The sequence below is a fragment of the Athene noctua genome, chromosome 2, assembly GCF_965140245.1.
Source record: "Athene noctua chromosome 2, bAthNoc1.hap1.1, whole genome shotgun sequence".
NCBI lineage: Eukaryota > Metazoa > Chordata > Aves > Strigiformes > Strigidae > Athene > Athene noctua.
Genome location: NC_134038.1, coordinates 40,501,775 through 40,517,155, shown reverse-complemented (window position 1 = coordinate 40,517,155; position 15,381 = coordinate 40,501,775). Strand labels below are relative to the sequence as shown.

The 15,381-nt window shown below is 41.0% G+C and overlaps 1 protein-coding gene across 5 annotated transcripts in view; it reads right to left on the bottom strand.

The window, feature by feature from the left end:
* ASPH (aspartate beta-hydroxylase) overlaps window positions 1-2,153 on the bottom strand; it is a 117,443-nt gene extending 115,290 nt beyond the window's left edge. For all 5 annotated transcript variants that reach the window (XM_074898903.1, XM_074898905.1, XM_074898902.1 and 2 more), the window contains exon 1: window positions 2,024-2,153. In XM_074898903.1, coding sequence (XP_074755004.1) covers window positions 2,024-2,084 — 61 coding nt within the window. In that variant the 5' untranslated portion in view covers window positions 2,085-2,153. The remainder of the gene's footprint in view (window positions 1-2,023) is intronic.
* Between the last annotated feature and the right edge of the window lie 13,228 nt (window positions 2,154-15,381).

The window sequence follows — 15,381 nt, the reverse complement described above, 5'->3', positions numbered from 1 at the left end:
TTGTCTTCAGTGCACAGATTTTTAGATAAGCTGTCAACTTAGTGGTTTCGCTATGAGCAATGCCTTGGCAAGAAGCCACATCCTCTCATGAACTGCTGTGAAAGTGAATACTACAACATTACCAAGAACTGCCTCAGACTCGAGGTTTCCATACTTCACAGTCTCTATTACTAGCCATCTCAAAATTACGTCCTCATCAGATTTTCACACTGCTCAACTGTGGAAGGCTTACAGGCTGCTCTGAAGACGCTGCTCCTCTAGATATTCCTTTATTCACACAGGAGTAATCATCCATTACCTCTTTCTGCAGCTGCAACTATGAAAACAGCATCAACTTCATGCTGTAATTTCTACTGTTGTCCAAAGAATTCTAACTAAGACTTGCTGAAACTAACAAAATATTTGTCTAAATTTAAGAGGTTACATCTTAGGAGAGTGCCTAACACATTACTCATACTGCTTCATCCCCTCATAGATAACAGTAAATAAGGAGCCCCTGGTGAAATTACACAAACCAGTTATCTTTTAATGCAAAGAGATACAATTTGAAAATAATACAATACTCAGGCTGAAAATAAAAACCTACAAAATAGTTAGAGATTCAGTTTCCTGATAAATATATTTTTAACAGAACCATGTTTAGTATTCAAAATTATACCAAGGACTCATGTTCTTAATACATTATAATTGAAAATCCGTATTTAATACTGGATGATGATCAGAGCACCTCCACCCCAAGCACAAAGTGCAATATAGACTCATAGGCTAGCAATTGAAAAAACCCACACACCCCCCCTTCTATGAACATTATAACATCATCTCTAAACTCTTTTCATGCTTAAATAGACTTGAAACCTTTTTCTCTTGATTCATCATGTGATAGGTAAACTATATGGTTTATCCTTTCATTAACACCATTCTTCATATTATTGCTATATTCAAAGAGGAACAAAACAGATATTATTTCAGTGTCCTCACCACATTTCATCACTGGCGCTCTATGCACGTCAAGTTCAAAACCAAAGAAGTGAGAATGAGCCAACATTCAATCTCTGATAAAAGCACTTCCTTTCTTTAGTGGTGTGCATGGTTGCATAGTGACTCCAGAAGTACACAGCTTTTTTCCTCTTCCAGGCATGTTCTGCTATGCTTAAAAATGCTACTGAACATAAAGCTTTCCCTATCTAAACTGTCCACACATAGTAGTTTTTGAATCATCAGATAGGCTAAGGTGTTCTTTACTGGGGGAGGGAAGGTAGGGAGAGCTGTCTCAAAAAACCTTCTGCTTGCATTTTTCCAAGATCATTCCTCCCTGCTTCTATACTCACAGAAACCCTCAGCTTAACGCTACACCAGGTAATGATGTAATGCTACTTCGGACCCGTGTTGTTAAACAGGTCAGCTTGAGGAGATATCCCAACATCCAAGTCTGAACACAAGAGTAACAACGGCTTCACCAGCATCAGATACGGAGCATCTCAGTTCCACCCCCAGCTTTTGGATGAGGAAAAGGTCTGAGCGCACCTTCCCGGAATACCCACAGATGTCAAGAGCCGCCTCGGGCAGACAAACTGCCCCAACCCTTCTGGGGAGCTTTCGAGGGGCATCGCCACCGCCCAGACCCGGCCACGCGAGTTTCATCCTCCACGTGAACTCTCGAGAAGGGGAACGACGGAAATGCGAGGGACAGACCTCGGCCATCTGTCCCTGCTCCCCCCCAGCTCCCAGGCCGCCAGGGGAGCACGGCCCGCGCGGGCCGGCAGAAGGGCGGGGGAGGCTGCACCTCAGCCCGCCGGGAAGCGCAAGCGGAGAGGAAGGCGCAGGCCCCCCTCGCTTCACCCGGGGGCTCCCCCCCGCCGCCGTGAGGAGCGGCATCGCCCCCCCGCCCCTCCCCCAGCTCCAGGGCTCCGGCCGCTGCCTCGCAGCGGTACGGCCCGGCCCGGCCCGGCGGGGCAGCGGGAGAGCCCCCACCCCTTCCCGCTCAGAGCTACGGCCTCGCTCCCCCAGCGGCACCGCCGCTCACCTCTCTTGGAGCCGGGGCTGGGGCTGCCACCGGCGCCTCTGGAGCTCTTGCGTGAGGCCATGGCACCTCCTGTCAGGCAGCGACGGGGCGGGGGGGGGCGGGCGGCGGCGCGCGCGGCGGCGGGGGCGGGGCGGGGCCACAGCGAGAACGAGTCAGAAACCGCCGCCGCCACCTGAGCGCCGCGTGCGGGAGCGCCCTGCGGCTACGGCAGCGCAGCGCCCGGCGCACCGCGGCCCGCCCCCCCCGCCCGCCGCCAGCCAATCGCGGAGCGCCTCGGGAACGAGGCGGGGCGCCTCTCGGCTCCGATTGGCGGCGGGGCGGCGGTGTGGCGGGCGCGCGTGGCCGGCGCGCTCCCCGCCGCCGCGCTCCCCGCCGCCGGCGCCTTTGAACGTGGCAACGCGGGAGCGCGCTGCGGCCGCCTCTCGCGAGGTTTCGGCCGCGCGGACGGACGGGCGGGCGCGCGCGCCGGGAGGGGGCGGTGTCACCCCCCCCCGGCGCTGAGGGGCTGCTTCGGGGCGGCCGGTTTAGGCCCTTGGTCAGCGGCCGCCTCTGCTGCGGGAGGGAGCCGCCTCCTTCTGTTCCCCGCTCTGCAGGGAAAGGGGCCCCGGGCCCTGAGCTGGAGAGAGGGGAGCGGCGGGACGGGGCAGGGCGGGGGGTCGTGCGGTCCCCGGGGTTTTCTAGCTCGGTGAGGAAAAGGAGAGCGGGAGGGGTGTGGGGATGCCCCTGGGCCCGCTCAGCTGTCCGGTCGGCGACTCGAGCTGGCGGCGGCGCGGGTGGGCGAGGCCGGGACCTCGGGGCGCCGTGCGGGTGAGGGATCTCCCCGCCGCCCTCCCGTGCTGGAAAAGTAAAGCTGGCTGAGCAGGGGTGGGTTATTTGTACGGAGACTCTGCTTAAAGCAGCCTCTCCCGTTTCTTAAATTTCTCCGCAGTGCTCAAGCATTAATAACGCGACCAGTTAAATGCCCAAATTAGGGGAAATAGCTTGTTAAGCCTTTCAGAGAGCGCCTTTTCAACGTGGTGAAAGAGTTTAAAGTACGTTACATCTAACGGACGAATCCTCAAACTATTTTTAGGCTTTTAAAATACTTATAATAGCCGGTGACAAAATAAGCGTCTTTTCCACAGGAATTCAGGACACTTCTTGTTACTCAATGATTGTGATTGAGACTTAAATAGCAGTTTGGCATAAGGGTAGAACTCTGAAACAAAAAAGCAAAACCCACCTTTGAGTCCTGACCATAAGTACAGTGTTTCAGGTCGAAATAAACAATTTTGGCAATCAGAGGCTTTGCAAATGGATGTGTGGAGGGAGGAGGCTTTTCCCAAAACAAAGGTTGGCTCTGTGTTGTGAACTGAGTAAAGCAATGAAGCTAACCAAAAGTAATCATTTACTGAAGAGTATTAATTTTGAATGAGACTTGAACTTAAGCGCTTAGTCAAGTAAGAAGATGGCAGAGTGGGTACTTTAGCTAGTTGAAGTAAAAGCAGCTGGTTTTGTGAACATCAGAACTAACAAAGCCTACTTCTTGGTATCTCTCATGTAAATTAATTGGTATCTTGTACAGTTGAGTATCTGAATTTTTCACTTGTTTATAGCATTCTACCAAAGTCAAAGTTCAAAAGCTGCTAGGGAGGAGCGAACATACTCATGAACATGTACAATTTATTACAGAAAAGCTAACAGGATGAATTATTAACACTTCAGCAAATTGGAAAGTACAATGTAAGGAACAAGTTGTCCTAAGGAAACTAAGACAAAATAATCTGTGACTGATATTACCAAAAATATTATAATTAGTAGAAAATAACTGCCTGTGTGACTATGTTCTTGCAAGTAGTAATTACTGTGAAGTAAGACAACAACTTTTTGTGGTTAAATAGGGGATACAGTTTCCTAAAGCTATACCATGGGAAGTGGCAGTTTGATAAGAGATATTAACATTGAAGCAATTGGGTGAGCAGTGACAGCTAGAAGCATATTGCTAATGATTTACTGTGAACAAATTTTTTGACTGTAAACAGACTGTAAAATTCCTTATTTCTGTTTTCATTGGCACACAGCTGCCAGCATTTCGTATTTGGTGTATTTGGTACCTGCTTGTACACTCTTCTTCCTAAGAAGACTTCCCTGAGGGATTAAAATATACACACGGATCACTAGCTTTCTGCATGATCTTGTTATTCAGAGGTTTCTGTTGATGTTCTATAGCAAGAAGACTTTTTCGTCTCAGTCCACAGATAACTCTAAATTGAAGAAGAATGTTAGATGAGGGGCTATTGTCTTCTAGTCATCAGAGAATCTTTTTCTTATATTTCTGCCTGATACCTCTGATTGTCATGCATGGTTTTGGACTAAGCAACTTCTCAGATATACTTAGCAGAAAGCAGTAGACCTGGTTTTCCTACTGGGATCACCTGAAGACAATTCAGGTAGAAGCTATGTGATCCATGTTGTACCATTCAAGACACTTGGACAGTTTGGTGGGACTTATTCTAGAGACAGTAATACTTAACTTGATTTCAATTAGCCAGGGTGGCAGTTGCAGCAAATAATATGATAATCTCTTCTGATCTGAAATGTAATGAAAATTGAAGCAAATTTTTAAAATGTCATTCTGAGAAAGATGATGGAGAGAAAAGTAAACAATGTGGGAAGGTGAACAAGCATGGGAATGGCTTGTAATTTTTTTAATCTGCTCCATTGTTTTAGAGCTACGTGTCTGGTACATTGTAAGCGCATGCAGTAGTCCACAAGAAGGTAAGTATCATTGTTTTTGTTTGTAGGAGGAAAAGAAATAGGGCAGAAGAAGAATGTAACAATGAGAAAGGAGCAAGTTTGTAAGGCAAAGAGGAAAAGCCAGAAAAAAGAGGAGGAATAAAAATGGAAGTCACATAAGGCAAGACGCATAAGGTGGATTCCACAACAGTCAGTAAGAATCTTTCCGCTTGGATCAGGCTTATTTAAAACAGAAAATAAAAAATCCTTCCTCTTGGCAAGACTCACATTTACCCCTACTCCAAACTGTCCTAATTGACTGCTTGTTGAGACTACAGGTAAACTAAATTTAAATGATACTGCATATCATATATCATTGTATTAGAAGAATGCCACTGATTAATGAGCCCTGCTTGGAAAATAAATGAGTGTTTCCACTGTGCATTTCGTTTCCATAAAAAGCTTTGCATTAATGTGGTCACAGCTGTTTTCCTGGCCTGATTCATTCAATAGCACAGTGACTCTGCTATTTGACAGAAAGAAACATGTCCAAGGTGATAAGCAGAAGCAGCAATGAAACAATTACACAAGAAGATGATTCAGTCTCTAATCTCCTAATTTCTAAAAGAAGTGCAAATATATGACCTATCTGTAGCAGAGAGAAGAGATGCTCAGTAAAAGAGGCATTATTAATATGCAAGAATGAGTGACATCTACTTAAAAGCAACCATTAATTTGGCCCTGTATTTTTCACTTCCTATATCATAGCTGAATAAGCCATTTTAAATTCCCCTTCACTTGTGCCAAATTCAGTGCTCTGGTTTTCTGAGTTTAAGCTGTGTGTTCTATTGACAGATTTATTTCCATTCACAGTTTTTATCTGAATATGTCATAAAGTCAGCTGTTACACTGCTAATAGGCCATGACGTTTCTTGTATGAAAAAAGTATAAAAGAATAATTGAAGGCTTAGAGGGCTCGACGTTTCTCTGTTGGTGTTCCTGAGCTATGTCATTCATATATTAATCATTCTAACTGAATTACAGCTGTCCCTTGGATTATGTATGTTTCTCAGAAATAAGTGAGTTTCAATTGATCATTAAGGGAAAGCCCATTCTTCAACTAGAGGAGAAAAGTATTTCTATGACAATACATTGCAATGAAAAGAGTTGGGGAATTCTTAAGACATGATAAAAATAATATGTTAAAACTCTAAAATAGTCTAAGATTTTCCATAGGAAACTTTGGTATTTAGAATTTTAAGGTTTTTGATTGTCTGGATGATTTTTTTTTTCATGCATGGCGAGTGAACTAAGCAGCTTGCTAGCCAGCTGGAGAAGATGTTTTCACCAGCAGACTTTGTGTTCAAAACTTGCCTTGGATGAACTTAGGGCAAAGAAAGTGATGAACGGGTTTTGCTGTTTGTTTTCTGGATTATCAAGTTGACACTTGAACTGCTGATCAGCTTTCTGATTTCTACTGGGGTTACAGGCAGTACAGAGAATCAACATCCAGCCATTTGCATCTGTCAGCCAAATTTCACTAACCACTTACAGAAAACCAGATGTTTTGGGAAGGGGGTGGGGAGAAACTAAAGAGTGTCTCAGTTATCCAAACCTAAACAACTGCCTTGTGGTGGTGTTCCACTTATAGCTAGTTGAATCTGAAGCAAAGAAAGGTGTGTTTGAGTTGGTTATTCTTAAGAAAGAATTATCTCTATTTATTTTAACAATACTTTTATGGCAGTAGACACCTACCTGTTACTAGATTTGTGCATTCTTACATAAACTTTGAACATTTTTCTAGATAGTTGGTGATAGTGACAAATGGAAAGCAGCCATTTGTTGGAGAGGTATTCAGAAAGATGTGATTATCCAGAATATGAGGGACACAAAGAACTTGAGCCAGGTGAAACATGTCTAGTTCAGGCAAAGCTAAAGTTGAAGTGAAGTTTAGTTTAAAATTGCTCATGTAAAATGTAGGCTATCTGTTATAAAGTCTAGGGCAAAAGCTTGTTCTCGTTGCTCTCAGCTGATTTGTATCAATCTCCCCAGTGTGTAACTCAAATAGCATTTGGCCTTTGGATCAGTAGTATGGCCTGGTAGTCTGGGATTTGTTACGGCATTGCTTGAATTCTGAAGGTTTTACTGCAGATTTTGCCTGGTCTGATTTGGCTAAATTGATCCCTGTGAGTGTAATTACAGCTGAGAATGAAACAAACTTCTCAGACCAGGATTTTGCATCTGGTGATTAGATTTTGCATAAACTGTGAAGATTATTTGGAATTTAAGTGAGGCCTTTTGTCATGTCACTATGCACCAGCACAGGAATGTGTGGATTTGTCTCTTACATCGTGAGAGGCTCAGAAAAAAAGAGCAAACATTCCTTTGTGCACCTGTAACAGTTTAACTGTTTCTTGTAATGTGTATTCTTGGAAGGACGATCAGAAACCAGCCTTGAAAGAGCTTTAAACTGAAAGTCATACCTTCCAGGTGGATTGAAAGCAACTGATGGAGTTCAAATAGTCCAAAACACAGGTTGTTGTAGATAAAGTCTACAACAAACCAGGATCAGTATTATTTCAATTATCTTGGATAAAAATAAAATCCTCATTAGACTGGCAGCAAAAGAATGAGGCTTAGTCAGCCATTCCCAGCACTTGCCATCATACCTGCTACTGAAATTAGCAAAAATAGTAAGAAGAAGGAAGGTACTTTCCTGCCACTGTACTGACAGCTCTTTTCTAGAGACCTAAGTTTTTTAGCAAAAAGGGGAAAGCATCAAAATGGTCTCTAGCCTACAGTTGCATTTGGTAAAACTGCTGTCCAGGCTGCAGCAAAGTAGCAGGATTAAATGAGCTATCTGAACTGCAAAAATTGCTGATCTCTAGAGTTTTGTTTGTTTAAAACAGAAAAACCTGTATTAGTCATAAATTAGGATGTTCTTAAGCTTGAAGAATTTGCAGATATGAACGGAAATAGCAATGCGCTTAATAGGTTGTCCTGATGGATCGTACTTTACTGTAAGCGACTTAGCAGCTTTCCAGAATCAACCTGGAATATTCTTATCAAGTCAGCCACCACCCATAGCTGCTTACCCCAGTTGCCATGTCTGAACTAGCCTTGCTTTACCTTCACACTTTCTAATATAATAATATTGTGATTTATGCAAATTAGAAAAGAAAACAAATTATCCAGGGAGCAGCAGAATACATGATGTCTAAATTCCTAGAGATTTGTTTCCTTTGTCTCCGAAACTCTCTCCCACCTCCACTAGAGTAGCCTCCCATCTTCTACCGAGTATTGTGATCATCCCCGTGGGCTGTTCAGATAACGTGCACCGTCTGGTTAGTGCAGAGCTGTAAGGCTGGCATGTTCTGGCAGGGCTGGCCAGCACATACTTGCTGATTAGTCATCCTGTTGGCAAATTAAAGAACTGAGTCCTCTCTAATGAACTTTGTATCTTCAGTTATAAATAAATACCACTCAAATTTATTAACATACAAAATGTACTGCAGCCTCCAGAGTCTTTTACGTACTCAGTCATTCCAGAAATAAAATTAAGAAACTTCACTTAGCTATGTTTAAAATAACTTAAAACCTGAAAGCTGCTGCAGGAAATAGGTAAACTGTAGCTAATATTGTTAAAAAACCCTTATAAGTGCTAGAGCTTTCCCTGTAGGAGGCTTTTCCAGTACAGAGCACTGGCTTAGGGATCCCTTGCAGCTAGTTTCGGTCTGGCTGTAGTATAGGGGCAAGGCAGCAAATAAGATGAGTAGTATTCTCTTCCAAATTACAGATTTCGGTAAACGAGAACTGATCAGATGCCAGAAGTTGCTCATGATCATATCTCTGCAAATTCTTCTAGGGGCATATCCTGGAACATGAGCTTGCACACTTCCTGAGACTTTATCCCAGCTTCTAGAGATTACTTCTGCCAAAGGTAAACACACACCAAGAGATGTGACTTCTTAGTATAGAGACAAATTCTTAGATATATCAGATAGTGTTAGCATTTTCAGGACCCTCACCTGCTCATTCATTTTACAAGGCAAAAGAACCTAACTTAAGATTGCTGTTTTCATGAAGTAAACTTTATTTCTTTCTAAGCCTCTTTCACTTTTCAGTGATACATGGCACAGTTGAAGAAATATAACTTAATCATAGCATCTCGGCACACTCACTACCCGTATTCATTAGTCAAGTGAATTTCAGAGTTAATATATTCTGTGTTTCATTCATTAATCTTCAAAGCTTGATGATATGAGTAGGACATGGACAGATCTGAGTGGACTTGGCCTAAAACTCACTGTATTTCATTACTCCTTTGAGATAGATAATGAACATTCTCCTGTGTGTTTTCTGGGCAGCTTTTTGTGCATGACTCTAAATAGTGTATTTGAATACTTCTTAAGTTGTGGATTTTTAAAGTGTTCTGCAGTAAGCATTTTCTGCCAGCTGTGTGCTTCCATTAGCTCTGCTTAGATTTCCCACAGGTATGTGTCTTCCTCCTACTGGAGCAGAACACTTCCAAGAGTGATTCATTTTACGATTTGTTTAAATAACTCTTTTTTTGTTGTTTGGTTGGTTGGTTGTTCTTTTAAATACTTCTGTGTATTTCACTGTAATCGTTTCAGAAATTTCTATTAAAAATTATACTGGACTGATAAGATTTATACTTGGTTGCACTTACTGACAAGTAAAACACAGTTTCTTGCCAAACTTTTTAAATTGAAAGGGCAATTGCTTCATTTATTTGAAGTAGCTAGGCATGCTAACTCTTGTTTAGGTGCAGCCTAACTTAAGAAGACACTTGGCTGTACTGAACATTCAGTGCAGCAATATGTGCACTTACTGTATTATTAATCTTGTCCTCCCACAGTGTAGGGGTTGGGGATACATATTTGGTAATCAAAAGAATAAAGTCAGTGACAGAAATGCATGATTTCTTTTGCTTGATGTGACACAGCCAAGTCAGGCAGAGCAGACATCTTTTTCTCAGGAAAAAAAAAAAGGTTCTTTATTTATCTGTTATTCTCTGTAACAGTGTTTCCAGAGAGGACATTTATTGCCCCTGTTGAAATCTGCAGTCAAACTGGAAGCAATGTCTTTGACTAAATGCATGTAATTAATATTTGCTGAGATGAAATATGTAAACATTAAAAATATTACGGGTGTGTGTATTAAGCAGTCTGAACTGGGCAGGAACAAAGGCTAAGTTCAAAAGCTGACAGAGGTGGGGAGTGGGAGCCAGAGGTGTTTGATTTTAATGGAATGGGAACAGGAAGCTAGAATACGCATGTTTGTATTGAGACGATTTGCAGAAGGTCTTTGTGGGGCGTTAAGTTGCCAGCTGTCACTTCCATCTGGCCTTCCTCTGGAGAGCAGGTTGTAATAATTCACCTTACAATTTGAGTATCCTGTAGGTGTGGTGGTCATGATAGTGTATCCTGTAGATTATGAGGAGTGACTTTGTTTTGTAGTGGAAGCACGCCATCATCACGATGAAAAATTTTTTCTTTTGTGGATATAGAATATCAGTTGTATTGAAGAGTTGTCATTCACTCAGTAATTCATGACTGTGAACTTCAAGACTGTTCCTTTTTTCAAGCTGGTCAACTTTAAGACTAATTCCAGGAAGACTGACATTTAAAATAGCAAATTAAAAAAAAATAAAAATAAAAAGGACTTCAAGCAGAATCTACCAATATACATATGCTAAAGTTACTTAATTTTCAAGGGCCTCCAGCTTCCCTTCCCTCGCTTTGTGTGGAGTGGAGGCAGGGTGCCAAGATCTGTGTATTACACAGTCAAGAATAGAAGACTGACATTCAGAGCGTGAGCGAGTCTCAGCTCCACAAGGTGACAGATGCCTGTCATTTGTCTGATATCTGACTTTCCATATCAGGCTTAAGTTATTGTTTCTCATCAGTTATGAAGTTGACTTCATTTGCCCATATGTTAAATTTTATAATAAGCACTGGTGTACTTTCTGCCATGCTCTACTTTCTTATTCATTCTACGTTAAAACTCTTTTGCCCACAAAAAATTAGCCCATGGTGAGGACTGGCACATGGTAATTAATAGGATGATACTGTTTCCTGGTACTCCTTGACTGTCTGTATGTGGTCCTCCATGCTGCCTTACAGTACAAGTTCCTTTGGGGGAGAGCCTGTATTTTATTGGGATTGTACGGTTCCGGTTGTTCATACCCGCTACAGCAATATGAATGTGAAATAACTCAATGGAGTAATGGTAGCGACAGAATCTGGCCTGTGTTGTCACTTTTCTGTTTCCTGCATGAAATTCAGAAGCATAGTTCTGTGATGGCTCCAGGATAGTATTGAGTGGCATGTAGAGCTGGATCATACCAACTGTAGCTTTCTTGGTTTCAGTAAAATCTGATTTACCTTTGTAAAGTCTTTGACCATAGATTTGTAGCCTTCAAATTATGTTGGCTATTTTGGACTGTCCTGGGGAGTGTAAGAGAAAACTACCATTAAATCTTCCTTTAGGGTAAAGACTTACAATTCTGACACTTTTTCCTCAAAGTTCTTACTATGTGTGTCTCTAATGCAAACTCAGGCAAAGTCATTTGTTAGTGATAAAATTTCCACTGATTTTCATTTGCAAAGTCATTCTTTGTATTTCTGATTTTATCAGGCCATTTCTTTCTTTGTAATAAACTGTTTTACAAATCATGCCATTATCTGTTGCCAATAGGTGAAAGGTGATGTTATGAAGGTCCAGTTACACTGCACTGTGAAACTTAAATGCAGGTGTACATGAAGATGGTAACACAAACCTACAATGCCTGTCACAACACATTAACTGGTCTAGTCAAGTGTTAAATCTAATGTTGAAAAGAAGGTATCTTATTTCAAGAACCTGTTTGCTTTACTCATGGCTGGGTACTAAAATGGCATCAATGTTAATTTAGAAAAACAACCTGTGAACCTTTTGCATGCTGGTACATTTAGAGCAAAATATTTTATTAATGGAAGGGCTTTGGGATGGAGTGGAGAAGGATGGAGATGCAGGGAAGAAATAGGCAAGGAAAGTTCATAAGAATAGTTAGGGAATTTTATGTGCTTAGCTGAGTGAATATGATCCAAACAAAATTTTATTTGCTCAAACCCATATCCAAACCAAATATACATTGCTAAATGGATTTAGTTGTTCTTAATTACGTTTTTACATAATGTGAGCCTAAGTTGGAATGTGGGCATCATGTGAAAGGTACCAGAAAAGTATAAGGTATCAGAGTCACTAACTCCACGAACTTGCTCTGCATGGGCACTGTGGTTAGCTAATCCAAACAAAAGTATTAATGAGGATTTAATATTCCATTAGACAAATAGGCCCATCAGGCCCATCAGTGACCTTTGCTGTGGCACAAGGATAAGACAGGTATTTGTCTGCCTACTCCAGAAGTTCATGATGTTTCTCATCATAATTTCATGTCACAAATTTAAGCAGCCTGCAGGTGGTCGGTTAGCCCCACAAGCAGAGCTGAGTCCATGTTTTGAATCCCTATTTATGTGGGTTCTCCACTTGTAGTATCCAAGTATAGAACAGCTAAGGCTGTTTCTCTTCTTCCTAGTGTGCTGCCATTTCCACTTGGATTAATGGAGAACAGAAGAAGAGGATGGAGCAACATGACTGGAATGCTGTGACAGAAATGGGCTGAGGGATCATGTTGGGGAAAGTGTAGGATCTTGGTCTCTGTGAAAGCAGGTAAGGAAGGCTCTGAAGTTTTATTTCTGCAAAAGAGGAAATGATGTTTGCATCTCTACCTGGAAGATGATTCCATTCTTGCCCCATGGGGGAAAAGTGCACAAAGGTCAAGTCAAACCAAAACACTCCTTTGCATACATGGAGTGTCTGTCTTCAGATGGGTCTGCCCACTTTTAACTTTGCTTCATCCCAGGATCCTATGGTGAAGGAGTGGTATCTTAAGACATAGTGAACTTTGCCTTCAGTGATCAAATGCTTAATGATTCCCAGTATTTGAAAGTGAGTCATTCTGCTGCTACCTCCACATCTTTCAATTTTTGAGATCTCATCTCATTTTTGAGAGCCCCTGCCCTCTTGCTTGCGTTTTATCAGTATTCTTGTTGTTACAGAATGGAGTTACTCTTCTGCTAAATAAGCAGACAAAAGCTGGCTGATCTTACAGTTAACCTTAACTGAGCTGACACTGGTTAATTATCAAAAAAGCTGATACACTTAAACTGTATCAACCACCTTTTACATGCCTGTTCAATTACAAAGGCCTGTTCAAATACAAAGGCAAGCTTGCCTTTGTAGAACTATTGCTACAGATAAGGAACACTGCATTTCCAGTGGTTTTTAGTCCTCTTGTATGAGTAGCACTGTACCTGTTGGGAGGAATCTGGGAGTGTACCTCTTCAATTTTGCTTCTTCCTATTTTAATATTCCCTTAGCTGAAAGAATCATCTTCTTTCACTACCAAAACTGATTTTTCTGTTAGTTGAGGTCACTTTCTCTTTCTAAAACTGAGCATGTGTTTGTTTATTTCAGGTCCTCTGTAATTTGATTTAAATGCCCTATTAAGGAAAAAGGAAAAAGGAGGGAAAACGTCACTGATATGTCTGCTTTGTTGTCAGTAGAGTACAACATCGTTCAGAGCATAGTCTTAAAAATTATTTCCTTCTTTTCTCTAGCTATCCATAGCTATAGTGTTCACATTCAAAAGGTGGTGTATAGATACCATCTTTGAGTTTGTAGTGTCAAATAGCTCAGGCTCAAACATAGTTTGTACATAATCCTAATGTCTGTTTGTATGTGATGGTTTTGTGTGTGAGTATGTATATACGTATATATATTTGTGTATTAAAGTCTTTCTAAAAACACGCTATGGATAAATGCTTTCTCATACATCTTCACAAGTTTTTAAATGGATGGTAAAGTATTCATTTTGACCTATAGATAAATAAATATCCCAAGGTGTGTCTGGGAATGTTTCCCATCCCATGCTAGCATATACTGCCAAAGGAGGAATTTAAGGCATTATTAGCATAAGAAAAGAAAGTGGCAGGTGAAGTATTTTCTTTTTTTTTTTTCCTTTTTCCCTACCAAGATCTGTAAAATACCTGAGCATCCTGGACTAATTGCAGAGCTGGCCCTTCTGCTCACCTCTGTGACTGTGAGTAGCTGGATTTTTAGTGGGTGTTGCCAATGGCAATGTGAGAGCTATGAGGAGTAGGAAGGTCTGTTTATGTTGTTACTGAATAATCTGATTTGGTTTGAGGAGTATTTATTATCTTGCTTGTGTATTATGGGTAGCTTTTAAATGTTTATCTATGATGCCTACAGCATCGAAGGGTGGCTTTTAAATCATGTTATCTAGTAAATAAAATCCAGTTAAATTATGTAAGAAATATATACACACAAATTATAATCAAGAAAGTCTTTCATATTTTTAGATATTTGTATAACTTTATGATGCTGAGCTTATTTGCCTGAGTGTAAAGCTATGCATTTTTATTTTGTATAACATGCTCATTTACAGTATCTGGTGGACCATGAAAATAAATTGGAAGCAAAACATTTATTGTAAATGAAATAACCTTGGAAGGCATCTGCATATTGAAGTGTATAATAGGACTGTTTTATTTTTCACCGAAGAAGCACATAATAGTAAAAAGATAAAAGAATAGGATTTGGCATACAGAGTCAATTCTGTTGTGTACCTAATCTAGAAATGCTGATAAACTTCTACTCAAGGAAAAGGTTAAAAAACAAGCATCAAGATCTGTGATATACAGAGCCAGCTGCTCAGGACTAGCATGTGAGGAACATTCCTGTCTAATCTTTGTAGGTGATCAGGTTATGTCCTGACATGGGACCCTGGAGTGCTCATATTACCTTAAGCTGGCTCATCAAGTGACTGTTTTAGAATTGCCAACTAATCATCCAGTCATTTAAAAAAACTTGCAATCCATATGTGGTATATTCATGTTGTAGGGAAGCTGATGTTACTAATATAAATCCCTCCTATGTTAAACTGGATGTCCTTTAGTTTGAAAGGTGATTCATTACTTCCAATTCCACAAAATAGAAGTCTGTTTTCATTAGGAACCTCATCATTTTCTGGAAATGTAATTTTTTTCCCTAGACAGCGAGATTCTACTGTACATTATTTTTTACTGCAGGAAAATCTTGGTATTCCACTGGCTTTATTTTTGGACTTTCCTCCTGTCGAGCATTTACTTATTTTAAACTGAAATAACTGAAAGAACTCTACATGTTTTCAATAGGTTTGTATATTAATATGTTTAATCCTTCTGGACAGAAACATCAGAGCTGGGAGGGAAGATTAGCCGTTTGGCACCAAAGGCAAAAGGGAACAACCTACTCTGTCTAACCCAATTTACATAAATCATTGTGTTAGTTATTCCTAGTTTCACACCATACTGTTTTCTTGTTGCTTTAGATGTTCTGGCTAGGTTAATATTTTTTACTTGATGACAGGGCAAATCCAAATTTTGTGCTTTGTTTCAGGGCTAGAGTTATCCTGACTTAAGAGGCAGTGAATTGTCAATTGGGAATGGAGGTCATCCAGTCAAATTTAAATACCGATGTTCACTTCCAGACAAAATTTTTATGTCATTTTGAGGGAA